Source organism: Rhinopithecus roxellana, chromosome 6 (genome assembly GCF_007565055.1).
Source record: "Rhinopithecus roxellana isolate Shanxi Qingling chromosome 6, ASM756505v1, whole genome shotgun sequence".
NCBI classification, from domain to species: Eukaryota; Metazoa; Chordata; class Mammalia; order Primates; family Cercopithecidae; genus Rhinopithecus; species Rhinopithecus roxellana.
Genome location: NC_044554.1, coordinates 13,596,975 through 13,618,771, shown reverse-complemented (window position 1 = coordinate 13,618,771; position 21,797 = coordinate 13,596,975). Strand labels below are relative to the sequence as shown.

Sequence of the window (21,797 nt, the reverse complement as noted above, 5' to 3'; positions counted from 1 at the left end):
ATTATCTTGCAAACGCGAAGAAGAAAGAGACTTTTTCAGAAAACAAAAACTGAGGGAATTTATTGCCAGCAGACCTGCCTTGCAAAAAGTGTTAAAAGAAGTTCCTCAGTGAAAAGGAAAATGATGTAGGTCAGAAATGCTCATGCACATCAAGAAAGGAAAAGAATCTGAGAAGGAATAAAAATAACCTTTTACTTTTTTTATTAATTGATCTAATAGATGACCATCCAAAGTAATAATAACATGAAGGAATTGCATGATTATAGCCTGGAAATGTGTAATCAATGAAATCCATGTTTCTTTGCTTTAGAAAGCCAGTAGAAAGGAGTTGCAAATACTGTTTTTGTTTGTTTGCTTTTATTTTTTGTTTTTTAGACAGAATCTCACTCTGTCACCCAGGCTGGAGTACAATGGTGCGATCCCAACTTGGGGTGCCTCCCAGGTGGCAGGAAATACAGGCACCCGCCACTGCGCCTAATTTTTGTGTTTTAGTAGAGACGAGATTTCACCATGTTGGCCAGGCTGGTCTTGAACTCCTGACCTCAAGTGATCCGCTCACCTTGGCCTCCCAAAGTGCTGGCATTATAAGCATGAGCCACTGCACTTGGCCAGCAAATACTGTTACAAAGTATCTGTACTATCCATGAAGGACCTGTACTACTCATGAAGCAGTATGGTGTTATTTGAAAGTGAACTTGGTTATGAATGTATATTGCAATTTTTTTTTTTTTTTTTTTCTGAGATGGAGTCTCACTCTGTTGCCCAGGCTGGAGTACATTGGCACAATCTCGGCTCTTTGCAACCTCCGCCTCCTGGGTTCAAGCAACTCTCCTGCCTCAGCCTCCCAAGTAGTTGGGACTACAGGCACCCGCCACCACACCTGGCTAATTTTTGTATTTTTAGTAGAGGCAGGGTTTCACCACGTTGGCCAGGCTGGTCTCAAGTTCTTGACCTGAGGTGATCCACCTGCCTCGGCCTCCCAAAGTGGTGGGATTACAGGCGTGAGCCACTGCGCCTGGCCAGCAGTTTTTTAAAGTAGTGAAAAATTCATATGCTAAGAGAGGAGAGAAAATGGGTTATTGCTTCAAGCATATATGACAACTCCTGGAAGAGTGGGCCCAAGTTCTGGAGGGAAGATGATCCTACTTGGCATCACTTCATCTTCCTACCTCTGTGGACAGCCAATCCCACCCAGATGGGACCGTGTATAGGCTTCTTTCTTAGCCTGCAACAGTGGGAACGGATGGTGCTGTGATGGGTCCACAATGAGACATGTGCAATGGAGTTGATGACAATGTTGTTTAGGGTGATGAGGAGTTAGAGGTGATCTGATGTCCATCCCTGGAGCTCCGTGTTGTCCACATGTGATGGGTGCGCTCCATGGAGTACTCTGCAACAGTTAGCATTGAGGGAGTCTCTGGAGAAAGCTGAGGTCCAGAGGAGGGATGTGGATCTCTGAAGGTCTCTGAGCAACAGTCAGTGGCAGGGCCAGGACTTCAGCCTGTGCATTTTGACTCCTGGTTTGATGTCCTTCCCTCTTTACCATGGCAGCCTCCAGTGCTTTATTTAATTTTGGATTTTCACTTTTTGGAGTTATCCACATCATGACTTCCTCCTAATTAATGCACAGGGGTCCTAAGAAACCAGGATGGCACAGGAAAGAAACAGATGTTAGCTCCACTTTATTAGACAGATATTATTATTAGAAAAAAGGATCAACTAAGACTCTGTCATCTTTCCAAAGGGATAAGCTAATGGAAGGTGGCTAACTCGTTAAGTGGAATGACTCTGTGTCAGCTTGACGAGCAAGCTTTTTGGTAGTGAAACATTTCTGTCTAGGCCAAAACAGGTAGTAAGATCTTCTATGTTGAAAATTAATGTTGTAAACAGGAAGAGAGAAATGTAGAAAACAGGATGAATGTGGCTAGTAAAGAACAGGCGTGGGTGCTGGGCTAGGGAGAGTTATGTTCCCCATTTGCAGCTCTCAGAGGGTGCAGGTGGAGCTGAACTGAGCTGAAACAAAAGCACTCCCAAGTGCGCCTGTTTTGTTGTTGTTGTTTGCTTGTTTTGAGACGGAGTCTCGGAGTCTTGCTTTGTCACCTAGTCTGGAGTGCAGTGGTGAGATCTTGACTCACTGCAACCTCTGCCTCCCAGGTTCAAGCAATTCTCGTGCCTTAGCCTCGCAAGTAGCTGGGATTACAGGTGCCCACCACCACGCCCGGCTAATTTTTATATTTTTAGTAGAGACGGGGTTTCACCATGTTGGCCAGACTAGTCTTCTTCCTGACCTCAAGTGATCCACCTGCCTAGGCCTCCCGAAGTGCTGGGATTACAAGTGTGAGCCACTGCGCCTGGCAGTGCCTGACTAATTTTATCCTGTAAAGTTACGGTTGTGAATTCTTGTGCTTAACCCTGAGCCCTCCCAGTCATGAAAATCCATTTCAGATTGTTACTGTGAACACTACAGCAATCTAGTTATTATGGACACCATAGAAACTTAGTTTACAAACAAAATCTCAATAAAGAATACCTCCTGCAGACTTTAAAACCCAACCCTCAGCCGACGTGGTGGCTCACCCCTGTAATCCCAGCACTTTGGGAGGCCGAGGCAGGTGGATCATGAGGTCAAGAGATCGAGACCATCCTGGCCAACATGGTGAAATCCCGTCTCTACTAAAAATACAAAAATTAGGTGGGCGTGGTGGCATGTGCCTGTGGTCTCAGCTACTCGGGAGGCTGAGGCAGGAGAATTGCTTGAACCTGGGAGGGGGAGGTTGTAGTGAGCTGAAATCACGCCACTGCACTCCAGCCTGGTGACAGAGTGACACTCCATCTAAAAAAAACAAAACAAAAACCCAGCCCTCAAGAAAGTAAAGCTAGGCTCAGGCCTATAATCCCAGCACTCTAGGAGGCTGAGGCAGGCAGATGGCTTGAGCTCAGGAGTTCAAGACCAGCCTGGGCAATATGGTGAAACCCCATCTCTACCAAAAATACAAAAATTAGCCTGTAGTGGTGTATGCCTCTAGTCCCAGCTACTTTTGAGCCAGGGAGGTTGAGGCCTCAGTGATCCATGATCGTGTTACTACACTCCAGCCTGAGCAACAGTGTCTTGTCTCAAAAAAAAAAAAAAGAAAGAAAGAAAGAAGGCCGGGCACGGTGGCTCAAGCCTGTAATCCCAGCACTTTGGGAGGCCGAGACGGGCGGATCACAAGGTCAGGAGATCGAGACCATCCTGGCTAACCAGGTGAAACCCCATCTCTACTAAAAAATACAAAAACTAGCCGGGCGAGGTGGCAGGCGCCTGTAGTCCCAGCTACTCGGGAGGCTGAGGCAGGAGAATGGCATAAACCCGAAAGGCGGAGCTTGCAGTGAGCCGAGATCCGGCCACTGCACTCCAGTTTGGGCGACAAAGCGAGACTCCGTCTCTTAAAAAAAAAAAAATAAATAAAAAAAAAAAAAAAAAAAAAAAAAAAAAAGAAAGAAAGTAGACAACCCAAGGAATGGGACAAAATATTTGCCAATCATATACCTGATAAAGGATTTGTACCTAGAACATACAAAGAACTCTAGATCTCAACAACATAAAGAAAAATAGCACCCCCCAAATGGGCAAAAGATCTCAATAGATATTTCTCCAAAGAATAGACAAATGGTCAATAAGCATACAAAAAATATTCCACAGTCATCAGAGAAATGTAAATCAAAACTATAGTGAGAAACCACTTTATTTTCATTTGTTTAACTTTATTTTTATTTTTGTTTTTGAGATGAAGTCTTGCTCTCTCGCCCAGGCTGGAGTGCAGTGACACAGTCTTGGCTCACTGCAACCTCTGCCTCCTGGGTTCAACAGTTCTCCTGTCTCAGCCTCCCAAGTAGCTGGGATTACAAGCGTGTGCCACCATGTCTGCCTGATTTTTTTATTTTTAGCAGAGATCGGGTTTCATCATGTTGGCCAGGCTGGTCTTGAACTCCTGACCTCAAGTGATCTGCCCACCTTGACCTCCTAAAGTGCCGGGATTACAGGTGTGAGCCACCACGCCCAGCTGAGAAACCTCTTCATAAGCAAAAGGATGGCTACAATCACAAAGACAGATAACAACAAGTGTTGACGAGGATGTGGAGAAAATGGAACTGTCATACACTCCTAGTGGGAATGTAACATGGTACAGCTACTTAGGAAAACAGTTTGACAGTTCTTCTAAGATTAAACACAGTTATCGTATGACACAGATATTCCACTCCTAGCTTTATACTCAAGAGAAATGGAACATATGACCATACAAAAACTCACACTGAAATGTTTATAACAGCATTATTCATAAAAGCCAGAAGGTGGAAACAACCCAAACGTCTGTCAATTAATGAACATATATAAAATGTTGTATATTCACAGATGGAGTATTATTCGCCTAAAAAAGGAATAAAGTACTTTTACATCACAAGCTGGATAAACCTTGAAAACATTATGCTAAATGAAAGTCAGTCCCGCATATTTATTTCATTTATATCAAATGTCTAGAAGAGACCAATCAACAGAGATTAAAAGTAGCAGTTGTGGCTGGGTGCGATGGCTCAAGCCTGTAATCCCAGCACTTTGGGAGGCCGAGACGGGCGGATCACGAGGTCAGGAGATCGAGACCATCCTGGCGAACATGGTGAAACCCCGTCTCTACTAAAAAAAATACAAAAAACTAGCCGGGCGAGGTGGCGGGCGCCTGTAGTCCCAGCTACTCGGGAGGCTGAGGCAGGAGAATGGCGTGAACCCAGGAGGCGGAGCTTGCAGTGAGCTGAGATCCGGCCACTGCACTCCAGCCTGGGCGACAGAGCGAGACTCTGTCTCAAAAAAAAAAAAAAAAAAGTAGCAGTTGCCAGGGGCTGGGGCTGAGGTGATAATGGGAAGTCAATGCTAATGCGTTTGAAGTTTCTTTTTGAGATGACAAAAATGTAAAAATGGGCTGGGCGCGGTGGCTCATGCCTGTAATCCCAGCACTTTGGGAGGTTGAGGCAGACGGATCACAAGGTCAAGAGTTTGAGACCAGCCTGGCCAATATAGTGAAACCCCATCTCTACTAAAAATACAAAAATTAGCCGGGCGTGATGGCGCACACCTGTAGTCCCAGCTACTTGGGAGGCTAAGGCAGGAGAGCCACTTGAACCTGGGAGGCAGAGGTTGTGGTGAGCTGAGATCGCGCCACTCCAGCCTGGACAACAGAGTGAGACTATCTCAAAAAAAAAAAAAAAGTAGAAATGATTGTGATAATGGTTGCGCAACTCCAAATATATCAAAATCCTTTGTACACTTAAATGAGTAAATTGTATGGTATGTAAATTATACCTCAATAAAGCTATCATTAAAAAAACCAAAACAAAACCTCAGCCCTGCCTAATCACCTTGCTATCCTGTACAACCTGAGTTCTTAGCTTCATGTGCTAACTGTTCTCACAATTTTTTTTTACTTCTGGCTCTATCCTTATTCTCATCTCCCAAACCTCAATTTATATTCCATGAACATGGAATTTAAAATCTAAATAGAAGGCCAGGCACGGTGGCTCATGCCTGTAATCCTAGCTACTTGGGAGGCTGAGGCACAAGAACCACTTGAACCCGGGAGGCAGAGGTTGCAGTGAGCCGAGATCATACCACTGCACTCCAGCCTCGGCAACAGAGCGAGACTCTGTCTCAAAAATAAATAAATAAATAAATAAATAAATAAATAAATAAAATCTAAATAGATGCTGCATTAAGGATTAGCTTTTCATTATTTATAGGTGAAAGAAAATTGTAGGGTGTTATTTGAATTGCTTGGAAAATTTCAAACACTGAAATATTTTAGAACCTAATAACAATCATGCTTGTTATGTACTCCTGTAGCAAAAGTATTTATTCCCAATCAGTATAAAACTTAACAATCCAGTAAGCATTTCAAAATCATATTTAACTAGCTGTGCTTCCAACCTACATATTCCCAATTTTAAAAATCCAACCTTAATAGTTAAATTTACCATTATACTGGTGACATGCAACAAAGAACAAGTGATCTTTCTGAAGACTCAGCATCCAATGTGATAGCCATTGGCCACAAGTGACTATTGAACACTAAAAATACAGCTAGTCCAAACTGATACATATTTTAAGTGTAAAATACACACTGGCTTTCTTTTTCTTTTTTTTTTTTTTGTCTCCCAGGCTGGAGTGCAGTGGCGCGATCTCGGCTCACTGCAACCTCCGCCTCCCAGGTTCAAGCGATTCTCCTGCCTCAGCCTCCTGAGTAGCTGGGACTATAGACGCCCACCACCACACCCGGCTAACTTTTTGTATTTTTAGTGGAGATGGGGTTTCACCGTGTTCGCCAGGATGGTCTCCATCTCCTGACCTCATGATCCGCCGGCCTCGGCCTCCCAGTGTTGGGATTACAGGTGTGAGCCACTGCGCCTGGCTGTACTAAGTCTTAAAAAGTCATGGCCGGGTACGGTGGCTTTTTTTTGAGACTCCGTCTCAAAAAAAAAAAAAAAAAAAAAAGACTTAGTACAAAAAAGAGAATGTTAAAATAAAGTTGAAACGATATTTTGGATATGTTGCTTTATAGAAACTACATCATTAATCATTAATTTTACTTGTTTCTTTTCATTTTCTTTTTTTTTTTTTGAGACGGAGTCTCGCTCTGTCGCTCGGGCTGGAGTGCAGTGGCCGGACCTCAGCTCACTGCAAGCTCCGGCTCCCGGGTTTAAGCCATTCTCCTGCCTCAGCCTCCCGAGTAGCTGGGACTACAGGCGCCCGCCACCTCGCCCGGCTAGTTTTTTGTATTTTTTTAGTAGAGACGGGGTTTCACAGTGTTAGCCAGGATGGTCTCCATCTCCTGACCTCGTGATCCGCCCGTCTCGGCCTCCCAAAGTGCTGGGATTACAGGCTTGAGCCACCGCGCCCGGCCCTTTTCATTTTCTTAATAAGGCTACTAGAAAATTTCAATTACGTATGTGGCTCACATTATGTTTGTATCGGACAAAGCTGCTCTAAAGATCCATGTAGGACTTTTGAGGTGATTGTAAATATGCCTTAGGAGACAGGGGCTTTGAATAACTTCTCCCATCGCAGTTTCCTGTTGTCATCTCTTTTTACATACTGGGTACTTTCCAGAAGTCTAGCACAGCTGGATAAACTGTAACAGAAAATCAACACAGTATATCTGTAGGACAACAAAATAATATGGGCTCTCCGGCCATTCCTGCTTTTTGCAGCTGCTGCTTTCATAAGAAGCTACAACCAAGGAGTTTTTAATTACAACAATTATGACTTTTTTGGGGGGTGGAGGGTAAATTTCCTGTGTGGAGTGACAACACCACAGTGCCTTAAGAATGGTTTGACGGGCCGGGCGCGGTGGCTCAAGCCTGTAATCCCAGCACTTTGGGAGGCCGAGGCGGGCGGATCACAAGGTCAGGAGGTCGAGACCATCCTGGCTAACACAGTGAAACCCCGTCTCCACTTAAAAAATACAAAAAATTAGCCGGGCGAGATGGCGGCGCCTTGTAGTCCCAGCTACTCGGGAGGCTGAGGCAGGAGAATGGCGTGGACCCGGGAGGCGGAGCTTGCAGTGAGCTGAGATCCGGCCACTGCACTCCAGCCTGGGCGACAGAGCGAGACTCCGTCTCAAAAAAAAAAAAAAAAAAAAAAAAGAATGGTTTGACGAAACCTTTGAACAAGGGTAGCAAAGAAAGAAAAGGCGGGGAGCAGTGACCCACGCCTGTAATCCTAGCACTTTGGGAGGCTGAGACGGGTGCATCACTTGAGCCCAGCAGTTGGAGACCCACCTGGCCAACATGGCGAAACTCCTTCTCTACCAAAAATACAAAAACACCAGTCGGGCATGGTGACACGCACTTGTGGTCCCAGCTACTCAGGAGGCTGAGGTGGGAGGATTGTTTGAATCCAGGAGGCAGGGGTTGCAGTGAGCTGAGATCCCACCACTGCACTCCAGCCTGGGTGACAGAGTGAGACTCCGGCTCAAACAAACAAACAAGGAAAAAAGAATTATTAGTGATCCTGGAAGAAGCCAAAAAATAAGAAGCATGGAAGCGAGTTTAAGGAAGGCTCTTAGCGATCTCAAGTGTGAAATCTTAGTTCATCAATATGAGCCTTGGCTCTAATTAAAATGTAATCCCTTTTGCACATATATTCATTGTTTGCCTGTAATCATCAGCATCACCATGTGTTGATCGATGCCGGAGGAAGATACGGGGGAGGATCCCAGGAGAATCTTGGACTGGCCTGAGCACTAGGAGAACAAGGTGGAGCCATGGAAGTTCATGCTGCTTGCAGGGCGAAGGAGCCTGGGTTCCTCAGTTCCTGTGTATGGCCTGGAATCAATCTGTGAGGTGGGGCCTGTTAGCAGAAACCCCTTGCTTTGCTGGGAGTTTTTCTTTTGCCCATTTTGCCCAATAAATTCTGTTCCCCTCATCCTTCAATGTGTCTGCCTGCCTGGCTTTTCCTGGTCATGATACAAGAACCTGGATTTAGCTGAACTAAGGAGCAGAAATTCTGCAACATTTGCAACTGTATTACTTTTTTTTTTTTTTTTCAGATGGAGTTTCCCTCTGTTGCCTAGGCTGGAGCACAATGGTGTGATCTTGGCTCACTGCAACCTCCGCCTCCTGGGTTCAAGCAATTCTGTCTCAGCCTCCCGAGTAGCTGGGATTACAGGCATGTGCCACCATGCCTGGCTAATTTTTGTATTTTTAGTAGAGACGGGGTTTCACCATGTTGGCCAGGCTGGTCTCGAACTCCTGACCTCAGGTGATCTGCCTGCCTCAGCCTCCCAAAGTGCTGGGATTACAGGCATGAGCCGCAGTGCCCAGCCTGCAACAGGATCACATCTGATCAATGTAGACTCTCCTTTGTATCTCAGGTGATTTACTAACTGGGTCAGTGCCGCATACGACAGAGCCACTAGCCACACATTTGGCTACGGAGCAGTTGAAACTGTGACTGAGAAGCTTAAGTCAAGTTTAGCCACATGGATATTGGCCACTGTGCTGGCCAGTACAGGTCTGGAGCCTGCTTCGTGTGTAACAGCAGCACATGTACCCTCTGGGAGTTGGTTAGAAATGCAGTATTTCATATTCTACCTGGACTTCCTGAAATACATCCTGCAGTTTAAGAAGATCACCAGGTGACTCTTAAGTACATTAAAGTTTGGAAAGCACTTACCTAGAGTAGGGGGTCTTATTGAACACATTGAAGCCCCTAAAATTGTATAAAGTTTGCATGAATTTGTGACACACGCACACACATATGGATACACGTTCCCACTTTTCTTCTCCTGGAAGCAATGTCTATACTTCTCCCTCAGATTTTCCAAGGTGTTCATGATCCAAAACTAAGTTCTACCCTACACTAAGTGGGAAAGTAGACTTCATTGAACAAAGAAAGCCTTAAAGTTATCCTTTGCTGAGCAAGCAAATGCTTTTGAATTTACAAAGATGAGAAACTGGCCATACTCAGCTTTGTCATTCTTCCAGTGTGGTTTCATTTCTTCATATGTCTGAAATAAAAAACTACGTGGTACATTCCAGGTCGGCTTTGATTTCAAAAAGGTCACATGCACATCAGTGCACATTGGTAGCTATAAAACATTTACATGTATTCTATTTTGTATTATACACACACATCCTTATTTTTTTAAGTGCAAATTGACCACAAAATGCATTCCAGGGCAAATACCAGTTGATGTTAATTCCTACAGCCTGGAGCAACTGAAGTTTTCAGTATTGATGTACTATTGCAGCTGTTACCAATTTTTTGGTTGATTCAGGAATCAACCAGAAATTTTTAAAACTGGTATAATGGCTGTCTAGTTATTACCTATAACATGAAACCATGAAGATTCAGGAAGCAATCAGGATTTTTTTTATTAGTATAATAGCAGTCTGGTTATTATCTACAACATGAAACCATGAATAAAAACATTGGAAAGAACAATCTTGATTATTTAGCTTCCTTTCCTGTTACGGAACAGTGTTGGTTTTACATTATAATAAAAATAATAATCCTTTATTATTTCTTTTAGGCAAAAATTTAGGAAGCAATTATACTTTTACATTGAGGATAAGGTTGCTTTCAGGCTTTGTAAATTTGCCCAAGAGAAACTTCCTCCCTTTCTGAACAACAAAAAATGTTCTGAATTCTATGCTAAGGCAGTGATTTCCTCCAGGTTGACTAAGTCCTTAGAGTTAGGTGGTGTGCCCCGCCGAGTCTCAAAACAGCTTGAAGAATCCGCCTTGAATCATTATTTATCCACTGGTGTTTATGAAGAGACATGTTCCAACTGGTATTAGTTAATACAGCCAGGAAAATTAACGTATCAGATAGAGCCATGAGTACTTCCCAGATGAAGAAAACACAAGTTTAGCTTCACTTTTGTTTTTGGAATGCAAATTTATACTGGTTGAGCATCCCAAATCTGAAAATCCAAAATCCAAAATGCTCCAAAATCCAAAACTTGCTCATTGGAGCATTCTGGATTTTTGGATTTCAACCAGTAAGCTGAAGTGCAAATCTAAAAAAACCCTGAAAATCCAAAAACACTTCTAGTCCTAGGCATTTTGTGTAAGGGATACTCAACCATAAACTGCAGAACTGCTGAGTGCAATTGCAACAGAAACACTAAGATCCCTTCATAAATAATTTTCAGTCAGATGAAGGAGAACTCTAGCTATTACTGGAAGGTACAGACAGGACTACTATACATTTATTACACGTTTAGCTTTTGTAAGACAAAAAGTATATATATATTTGAAACAGGGTCTCACTATGTTGCCCAGACAGGTCTCAAGCTCCTGGGCTCAGGCAATCCTCCCACCATGGTCTCCCAAAGTGTACAGGTGTGAGCCACTGTGCCTGACCTAGGACAAAATATTCTTTCAAAACTAGCTAGCTAAAGGGATAATTTACTGGGCTGGGCATGGTGGCTCACATCTGTAATCCCAGCACTTTGGGAGGCAGCAGTGGGCAGATCACTTTAGGCCAGGAGTTTGAGACCAGCCTAGCTAACATGGCAAAACTCCGCATCTACTAAAAATACAGAATTAGCCAGGCCCGGTGGCGGGTGCCTGTAATCCCAGCTACTCAGGAGGCTGAGGCACCAGAGTCACTTGAACCTGGTAGCGGGAGGTTGCAGTGAGCCAAGATTACACCACAGCACTCCAGCCTGGATGACAGAGCAACACTGTGTCTCAAAAAAAAAAAAAAAAAAAAAAAAAAAATATATATATATATATATATATATATATATATATATAATTTACCATGATATTTCCAATCTTTCTAAAGCCTCGGTAGTGTGGTGGTGGATATCATTAAAACAAAAGGGTTGAAAAACAGTTCTCAATCTCGTTTCTACTACCAGATACAAGACAAATGTCATTCACATTCCCATGGTGCGATGCTCCTGGCATGGTAGTGCTTTTCCATTCCTTTCTTTTCTACTCCATAAAGCACAATGGAAGGTGAGTGAGTGATTCCAATGTAAGAATAACCTGCAGTCCAGTCCAACACAGTCAATTATTCATAGCATTTGACTCAGATTATCCTCATACTTCACAGCTGATCACAACACATTTTGGTGTCAACACCACTTCTGATGAGGATCTCTCATTCATTTAGTTCCTTACCTTTAGTCAAGGTCAATATTCTTACCTGCATTCATTATGATATATTTATTTGATTTATTTACATAACCAGTAGAAAGGAGATTTTAAAAATATTTATTACATTTGTTTCTAGAAATCATAGAAAATAAAAATTGATACAATTATGATATACAACTTTAGAAAGGCATATTTATCCTTTCACACCAGAGAAGTTTATGCAATGCCAGACATGGAAATACCAAAGCCATTGGTGACAAAGGGGAAACGCTACTGATAGAAGAAGCCCTTGTCCATCTTTATAGTTTTCTTCTCTACCATTATTTATTTTTGAGCAAATACTAGTCCAGTGGAAAGAGTTCTGAACATAAAAGGCACCTAAAGTAAAAATTAGACCTTAACTAATAAAACAGTTGTACACGTTTACATTAAGAAAAAAAGCCCGGCCAGCACAGCTCACGCCCGTAATCCCAGGAGTTAGCCTCGGCAACATGGCAAAACCCCGTCTCTACAAAAAATACAAAAATCAGCTAGGCGTGGTGGTGTGCGCCTGTACTCCCAGCTACTCAGGAGGCTGAGGTGGGAGAGTCACTTGAGCCTGGGAGGTCAAGGCTGCAGTGCAAGATTGAGGATTGCGGCATTGCACTGCAATTCAGCCTGCGGTACAGAGTGAGATCCTGTCTCGAAAAAAAAGAAGAAAGAAAAAGCGCCTATCAATGCAATGTTCCTGCAAGGCACTGATAATATAAATGCAAAAGCCACTGCAACTAAAAAGTCTATAATGCTTGCCTGAATCTAGTACATAAGCAGGATAATGACAATCACTTTTTGTTTATAAATTTGTAGATAATAAATCATTTAAATCAGCATGAGTACTGTATTTATATTTGTGGGTGGTGGCCCTCAAATTATTTATCCATAGTCCAGATTTGTTTTGTTGCATTTGCTCTGAAAATGAATTGTTGTATACTCCATCACAGATGTGTCAAATACTCCTGCTGTCTTTTGAGAGCGTAGCAAAACCTAAACCTGCTACTTTAAATCAAAGTCCTTTTTTTATTGTAAAGTTGACATTGTATTATGATTTAAGCACCTGAAGTATATTTTGACCAATTTATATTCTGAGCTAAAATTGAGAACCTCAGGATTTGTGTACATGTACAAATATTGCAAATTATTTAAGCTAATAAAAACTTAAAAAAATACAAATAATTTTGTATTACAAAGATTTGGAATCCATATATGAGTCTGAACTAAGACAAAAATGCACAGGGAGCCAGGAAGCAAATACTTGTGTGCATTTTCTAATCTGTGGACAAGGTACTGCTCAGCGAAGCCAGGTTGTATTCAGCTGCGTCTGGTTCTTGATACTGGTATCCATTTTTAGCACTTCTCGAATGGCCATGGTGGCGTAAGTAGAAGGGGGTAGAGAAAAATCCATTTTCAGAGCCCTGTATTTGCCTTCTGCCAGGCAAGAAAGAAGAAAACAGTCAGAAAATGAAGGCAGCTGCAGACAGACTGGTGAGAGTCACATAATCTCTAAGAAAATACAAAGAACTGTGCTGCTTTCCTTAGACTCCACTTCCCAGGGGGCCTCAGAGAATGAGACCATGGAAGTTAGAGATCTGTGAGTGTGAACCTGCTGAAAGGTTACAGGAATTCTACCCAGGAACTTTCACAAAAGGGCAGATGACAGAAGAACACAAAAGAGAAATGCATGTAAAGTTAAAAAAAATAATAATAAATTATGGCCTGGGAAAAAACAGAGAATTTGATGATGAGAATGCCAATTTAATTAATTAATTAATTTTTTTTTTTTGAGACAGAGTCTCGCTCTGTTGCCCAGGCTGGAGTGCAGTGGCGTGATCTCGACTCACCGCAGCCTCCACCTCCCAGGTTCAAGCAGTTCTCCTACCTCAGCCTCCTGAGTAGCTGGGATTACAGGTGCCCACCACCACACCTGGCTAATTTTTTTTGTATTTTCAGTAGAGATGGGGTTTCATCATGTTGGTCAGGCGGGTCTGGAACTCCTGACCTCAAGTCATCCTTTCGTCTCGGTCTCCCAAACTGCTGGGATGACAGGTGTGAACCACCACGCCCAGCCACCAATTTAATGTTTTAGATTCTTCCTGAATTTTCACTTACCTTTGGTAACTCCCTGTGGGGCATGGGGAGAAACACTCCATCACCTAACATCACAACCATCTATAACATGCATTTGTTTTCAGGAAGGATTTACTGGTTTTAATTACTAACTTCCAGTCATAATTGTGAAAGTAAGGTCATAAAACAACAATGAAATCATGGGTGGTGGTAGTGCTTGTAAGAGCAGTTTTCAAAAAAAAATTACATTTTTGTTTAATGAAACATTTCAAAGTCAATACAGAGCTAATGACTGAGTAAACTTACCAGAAGCAAAAACTGGTGGTGGCTTCCCTTCTAGGTTGTCCACATCTGTGTTGAAAAGTGGAATTTTGGGATCATCATACGCAACGACTTCCCTTCAAAACATATGAATAAAGGTAAGTATGAATGTGAACTTTCATAAAAGGTACTAAGCCATTCATCATCATTTGTTTAACAAGAAAAACACCTAAGTTTACTGTAAATAATTATAGTTAGGACTCTTGAATAACAGAGCAGGACCAGATTTTATACGTAAGTTTTGCATATATATATATACACACACACACACACACACATATTTTTTTTTTTTTTTGAGATGGAGTCTCACTCTGTTGCCTAGGCTGGAGTGCAGCCTTGGCTCACTGCAACCTCTGCCTCCTGAGTTCAGTAGATTCTCCTGCCTCAGTCTCGCAAGTAGCTGGAACTACAGGTGCCTGCCACCACGCCCAGCTAATTTTTGTATTTTTAGTAGAGATGGAGTTTCACCATGTTGGCCAGGGAGGTCTCAAACTCCTGACCTCAGGTGACCCACCCGCCTCAGCCTCCCAAAGTGCTGATTACAGGCGTGAGCCACTGTGCCCAACTCAATCCAATTATATTCTATTAGTTATTTAAAAATGTACAACTGGGGCCAGGCATGGTGGCTTATGCCTCTAATCCCAACACTTTGGGAGGCCGAGGTGGGATGACTGACTAAGCCCAGGAGTTCAAGACCAGCCTGGGCAACATGGTGAAACCCCATCTCTTTATATTAATAATTAAAATTTTTAAAATGTACAAATGACAACTATTTTTTTTTTAGATGGAGTCTCGCTCTGTCTCCCAGGCTGGAGTGCAGTGGTGCAATCTTGGCTCACTGCAAGCTCTGCCTCCTGAGTTCACGCCATTCTCCTGCCTCAGGCTCCCAAGTAACTGGGACTACAGGTGCCCACCACCACACCCGGCTAATTTTTTTGTATTTTTAGTAGCGACGGGGTTTCACCGTGTTAGCCAGGACAGTCTCGATCTCCTGACCTCCTGATCCACCCACCTTGCCCTCCCAAAGTGCTGGGATTACAGGCATGAGCCACCGTGCCCAGATGACAATTCTTTTTAAATTGAGAAGCAGTAAACTTCACTTTGTACAGCTGTGATCAAATTATTATGGCATTTACATTTTCTGCAGAGTGGGTGCCACAACCAACAACAGCTTGTTACTAAGGAGGAACAGTTCTCTGGAGTGGGGAAGGCAAAGTCCTACCATGTGGACCTCTTGCTTGTAATCCAGAGAAGAGGAGGGAAGAGAGATGCAGAAGAGAAGGAAATAGGGAATGAAATAATTTCCTGGCAATAGGCAACTAGTTCAGGATTTCATTTTAAAATTATCAAATAAAGCTTTAGATAATACTGGGTATTAAAATTTGTTTTTGAGACAAGGTTTCGTTTTGTCACCCAGGCTGGACGGCAGTGGTGTGATCACAGCTTACTGCAGCCTCAACCTTTCAGGCTCAAGCAATCCTCCCACATAGGCCTCCCAAACAGCTGGGACTACAGGTGTGCACCATCATACCAGGCTAATTTTTGTAATTTTTTGTAGAGAAGGTCTTGCTATGTTGCAGAGGCAGGTCTCAAACTCCTAGGCTCAAGTGATCCTCCCACCTTGGGCTCCCAATAAAGTATTTTTAAACAAATGAATACAAGTATCTTTTCCTCTCTAGAAACATGATATTAAAACAACCAGAGCAGTGTCTGGAACTCACAGTTAATCCTAAGTAAGGTAATTTGCTCAGGGATAGCTCTGTAAGCAAATCTAAGTTTTTAGAAATAGGAAAAAAGTTAACTGTGTATACATTTCTTCAATAATTCAGTGATGCCAACAAAATGTAAATGAACTCACTTTCCGCAACTGTTTATATTCAAAACAGCTTCTTTATTTCTTTTCTTTTTTTAGAGACACGGTCTCACTATATTGCCCAGGCTCGTCTCAAACTCCTGACCTCAAGCAATCCTCCCGCCTCAGTCTCTCCGAATCTCTGGGCTTACTTATTAGCCACTGTGCCCAGTTTAGCTTCATTTACTTCTTGATAATTTGAAAAATACAAAGTAGTAGCAGTAGTGTTAACAATAGTAATAATAACAATAACTAACACTTATGAAACCCTTACATGCTGGTTGTAAGCACCAAAAAATACGGTCATGCACTGCTTAACAACAGGGACATGTTATAACCCTTGTCAGGCAATTTCATCACCGTGTGAACATCACAGAATGTACTTACACAAACACAGATGGTATAGCCTACTACATGCCTTGGTTATAGAGTACAGTCTACTACTCCTAGGCTACAAACCTATACAGCATGTTACTGTATTGAATAATGCAGGCAACCGTAACACAATAGTTAAGTACTTGTGCATCTAAACACAGAAAAGGCACAGGCTGGACATGGTGGCTCATGCCCATAATCCCAATGCTTTGGGAGGCCGAGGTGGGAGGATTGCTTGAGCCCAGGAGTTGGAGGCTGCAGTAAGCCATGATTATGCCACTGCATTCCAGCCTGGGCACAGAGAAAGAATCTGTCTCTATTAAGAAAAAAAAAGAAAAGAAAGAAAAGAAAAAGAAAAAGAAAGAAAAACAAAAAGAAAAGGAAAAGAAAAGACAAAAGAAAAAAAAGAAAAAAGGTAAGGCCAGGTGTGGTGGCTCACGCCTGTAATCCCAGCACTGTGGGAGGCCGAGGCAGGAGGATCATCTGAGGTCAGGAGTTTGACACCAGCCTGGCCAACATGGTGAAATCCTGTCTCTATTGAAAATACAAAAATTATCCGGGTGTGGTGGCAGGTGCCTGTAATCCTAGCTACTCTGGAAGCTGAGGCAGGAAAATTGCTTGAACCTGGGAAGCAGAAGCTGCAGTGAGCCAAGATAATGAGTGAAACTCCGTCTCAAAAACAAAAAAAAAAAAAAGAAAAAAAAAGGTAAGTAAAAATATGGTGTTATAATCTTATGGGACCACCATCATATTTGCAATCTGTCATTGACTGAAAATTCTTTGTGCAGTACATGACTCTATATAAAGTGAAGCAAAAGCTTACAACTTATATGGTAATTCAGTTCTATTTCATTCCAGATGATTACTCACCAGCTAACATTCTGAGGACGAATAATGATCTTTCGGTAGGCCCCTGACAAGGAATAATCTCGAATTTTGTGTCTCATGTTGTCAATATCAAGATTGTCAGCTGTGAGCATTTCCCTGTAGGCTTCTTGAACTAATATAAAATACAAAAAGTTAGTTGAAATGCAGCTTGTCAGTCAAGTTATCCTGAACTAGATTATAAATAGAGTAACATGTAAGTTCAGTTAGACTGCCCTAATAAAATTAGTCATCTTAATTTATAATCCAAAATCTGTTCCCTGGAATCAAAATTTAGTGACTTAGTAACTAGGACTACAGGGTGTACTGAGCTTTGGTTTGGCCAATTTGTAAGTTATTTTTGCAACCAGTCACAGGACCTGTGGTGTAAGGTTCCCAAGCCAACTACAAAAGGCCATTTCATCCAAAGTTACTAAACTACATTTTATACGGGCTGAGAGTTGGAAGACACCATATACAGAGACTTCAAACTCTCTCTGGAAGAGGCAGTTATAAATAAATGTATAAAAATAAGAGACCTTGGAAAACCATCTGCCTCACCCACGCACCTGATGTAGAGTCTTTTTTTATAGCACTCAAGAGAGACAGTTTTCCAGCCTCTGCTTGCACAGTCAATGGGGAAATACTTCTTTGTGAGGCATGCAATTATTAGAAAGTTCTTCCTATTCCAAGCTGAAATCCATTTTCTTATAACTTCTGTTGACGCTTTGGAACACAGTGGATTAACTGTCCTCTTCGACATATAGTCATAAGTACTGGATCTTTCAGCCATATCTTCTCTAGACCAAACAATGCTTCCCTTAGCTGTCTCTCCTTTAACATTTCTGTATTTCCCACAAACCTTTTATCTGCCCCAGGGTAACAGGCTCATATACAATAGTAACTCCAGATATTTTAAACTTTTTATACAAACTACTATCAAACTGGGCCTTTTCTACTGGCATTTGATCATTGGGCATAAACGTGGGAATTTACATTTATTCCTATTAAATGCCTTCTGCAGTTCTTTTTTTTTTTTAACATCTTACTAAATTATTTATTGCAAACTTGCCCCTCTATTACAACTTTTGCTAGTCTTCTACTCATTAACTAATGTAAGACATTGAATATGAAATGTCACACATATTGAATAAATTATTGGATGGATAAATGCAAATACATTGAAATTGTGTTTTTAAAATATTACAATAGAATATTATGCTATTCTTAAATACTTATTTTTCATATAATTAATATTGACTATTTTTCACAATTTGTAAATATAACAAGCAAATTTCTTTGTTCAAGTCACTTATAAAAAATATTGGCTAGAACAGGGTCCCTTACCACACACTAAGGACAAAAGGGATCCCTCAGTCAAGCACTGTCAGTTACCAGGTGTGCATGTGTTACATACCCAGACACCTGAAATATCACCCATCCAGTCTACAAATGGCCATCCTGGCTATAGGGTTTTCATGAATGGCTTTGTCAAAGGCATTGCTGAATTTATGTTCTAATGGGTACTGGCAAAGTTCCTGATCCCAAAAGGTTTAAGAGAGAAGAGGAAAATAATGTTTTCTTCCTTATGATAGTTGATTTTGGGTGTCAACTTGACTGGGGTAAGGGAGACCCCAACAGCTAGTAAAACATGATTTATTTTCAGTGCTTCAGTAGGCACTGAGTTCAGCCTTCTTCTCAGAGGGAAATCCAGGTGGTGTGGTATTTGATTAGAGCGACCGGACTGTGCCAGGTGAGTTGGTGAGGGTGTTTCTAGAGGAGACTGGCATGTGAATTGGTGGGCAGAGTGGGGAAGATCTGCCCTCAAGGTAGGTGCACACCTCCAATTGGCTGGGGGCCTGGATGGAACATAAAGGCAGAGGAAGGGTGAATTCTCTCCCTCTCCTTCCCAGAGCCAGATGCCCTTCTTCGCCTGTCTCTGGATGTCAACTCCAGATTCTCTGGCCTATGCACTCTGGGACTTATACCAGTGATTCCCCAGGTCTCAAGTCTTTGACCTCCAACTGAGTGTTACATCACTGGCTTCCCTGGTTCTGAGGCCTTCACACGTGGACTAAACCATGTTGCTGGCTTTCCCAGTTCTCCCATTTGCAGATGGCCTGTAGTGGGACTTCTCAACTCCACAATCAAGTAGGCCAGTTTCCCTAACAAATCCCCCCTTTCCCCCGCCCCCGCTTTTTTTTTTTTTTCCTCTGAGACGGAGTCTTGCTCTGTCGCCGAGGCTGGAGTGCAGTGTCGTGATCTCAGCACACCACAACCTCTGCCTGCTGGGCTCAAGCCATCCTCCCACCTCAGCCTCCCAAGTAGCTGGGACCTCAGGTGTGCACAAGCAGGCCCGGCTAATTTTTGTATTTTTAGTAGAGACGGGGTTTTGCCAGATTGCCCAGGCTGGTCTTGAATTCTGGAGCTTAAGCAATCCACCCATCTCAGCCTCCCAAAGTGTTGGGATTATAGGCGTGAGCCACCGCGCCTGGCCTATTTATTTTATTTTATAATTTCAACTTTCATTTTAGATTCAGAGGTAGAGTTTCTTAATTTAAATTATCTATGTGAATGCATCCCTTTCTGGGAGACTGTCATAAATAACCAAAGATTATATATGTTTGAAATAGTAGCTTCATTATGTTAAACTTGTTATAACTATTTACCCCATACAGGGAACTTACTTTTATGCTTTGGGTAGATAACATCAAAGCCAGGCAAAGGCATTACTACATCATGGATAGAGTAATTATTAACATCATCTTCCTCAATATAGGAGGCTGTGGCTGTAAATTCACAAGTGAACAACAAATTAAGAAAATAGGCAATATTGTTATGAACTCAATCTTCTAAAATTATACACATCTAAGCAAGTCAGAAGTACAAGTTGGTACAGATTCAGTGGCCTAGAAAGCTTAAAGAAATTATGCTGGGCACGGTGCCTCACTTGGCTGTAATCCCAGTACTTTGGGAGGTCAAGGTGGGTGGATCACCTGAGGTTGGGAGTTCAAGACCAGCCTGACCAACATGGAGAAACCACGTCTCTACTAAAAATACTAAAATTAGCCAGGCGTGGTGGCACATGCCTGTAATCCCAGCTACTTCGGAGGCTGAGACAGGAGAATTGGTTGAACCTGGGAGGCGGAGGTTGCGGTGAGCTGAGATCATGCCATTGCACTCCAGCCTGGGCGGCAAGAGTAAAACTCCTCTCAAAAAAAAAAAAAAAAAAAAAAAGAAAAAAAGAAATTAAGCTGAGGCCAGGAGCAGTGGCTGATGCCTGTAATCCTAGCACTCTGGGATGCTGAGGTGGCCAGACTGCTTGAGCCCAGGAGATCCAGACCAGCCTGGACAACATGGAGAAACCCCATATCTACAAAAAATATAAAAATTAGCTGGGTGTGGTGGCAAACACCTGTAGTCCCAGCTACTCGGGAGGCTAAGGCAGGAGGATCACTTGAGTCTGGCAAATTGACGCTGCAGTGAGCTGTGACTGCACCACTGTGCTCCAGTCTGGGTGTTGGAGTGAGACTCTGTCTCAAAGGAAAAAAAAAAGAAGTTAAGTTTGGATATATATCCTTCTGTCTTTTCCACTCTACCCGAGAAATAAAAATCAAGGACTTAGAATAAGTAAAAGAAATTGTTTTTTGTTTTTTGAGACAGGGTCTTGCTCTGCCACTCAGGCTAGAGTGCAGTGGTATGATTAAGGTTCACTGCAGCCTCAATCTCCTGGGCTCAAGTGATCCCCCTGTCTCAGCCTCCTGAGAAGCTGGGACTGTAAGTGTGTGCTACTATGCCTGGCTAGTTTTTTAATTTTTTGTAGAGATGGGTCTTACTTTGTTGCCCTGGCTGGTCTTCAACTCCTGGGCTCAAGTGATTCTGCTGCCCTGGCCTCCCAAAGTACTGAGATTACACGTGTGAGCTACTGCACCAAATCTAAAGTAAAAATTTCAATGAAAATGGCCGGGCGCGGTGGCTCACGCCTGTAATCCCAGCACTTTGGGAGGCTGAGGCGGGCGGATCATGAGGTCAGGAGATCGAGACCATCCTGGCTAACACGGTGAAACCCCGTCTCTACTAAAAATACAAAAATTAGCCAGGTGTGGTGGTGGGCGCCTGTAGTCCCAGCTACTCAGGAGGCTGAGGCAGGAGAATGGCGGGAACCCGGGAGGCGGAGCTTGCAGTGAGCCGAGATCGTGCCACTGCTCTCCAGCCTGGGCGACACAATGAGACTCCGTCTCAAAAAAAAAAAAAAAAAGAATTTCAATGAAAATTTAAAAACATTTATCACTGAGCTGCATCCACATTTTTTTCAATGCCTGCTATTTAAAATCAGTTCCTCTATCCTTCCTAAATAATGTTAAGAAAACACTATGAAAAGCCACCATACTACAACATCGTATTTGCAGTGGCATCATAAATGGATGCATTTCGCTAAACAAACAAACAAACAAACAAAAAACAAACTTAGGAGGATGAAACACAGCAGCACCCAGGACATCAAAATACACTGGATGTGACCAACATGGCATGAGGGAAAAAAGCTAAATCAGGAAAAATAATTTAAAATTTCTGAACAGAATTAGAACCTTAGTGGGTTTATGGGGTCTGCCTGCAGATAAGCCGACCATGTATTCAGTTA

General features: G+C 42.6%; 1 protein-coding gene across 2 annotated transcripts in view; it reads right to left on the bottom strand.

Moving 5' to 3' along the window:
* Window positions 1-938: 938 nt before the first annotated feature.
* PUS7 (pseudouridine synthase 7) overlaps window positions 939-21,797 on the bottom strand; it is an 81,175-nt gene continuing 60,316 nt past the window's right edge. Inside the window, exons 13-16 of one of the 2 annotated variants that reach the window (XM_030933305.1) lie at window positions 19,843-19,944; window positions 17,162-17,291; window positions 14,050-14,141; window positions 939-1,635 (exon numbers count right to left, since the gene is read on the bottom strand). In XM_030933305.1, coding sequence (XP_030789165.1) covers window positions 1,616-1,635; window positions 14,050-14,141; window positions 17,162-17,291; window positions 19,843-19,944 — 344 coding nt within the window. In that variant the 3' untranslated portion in view covers window positions 939-1,615. Of the gene's footprint in view, window positions 1,636-11,701; window positions 13,105-14,049; window positions 14,142-17,161; window positions 17,292-19,842; window positions 19,945-21,797 lie in introns of those variants that run through there. The other variant, XM_030933304.1, reaches the window with a different exon arrangement.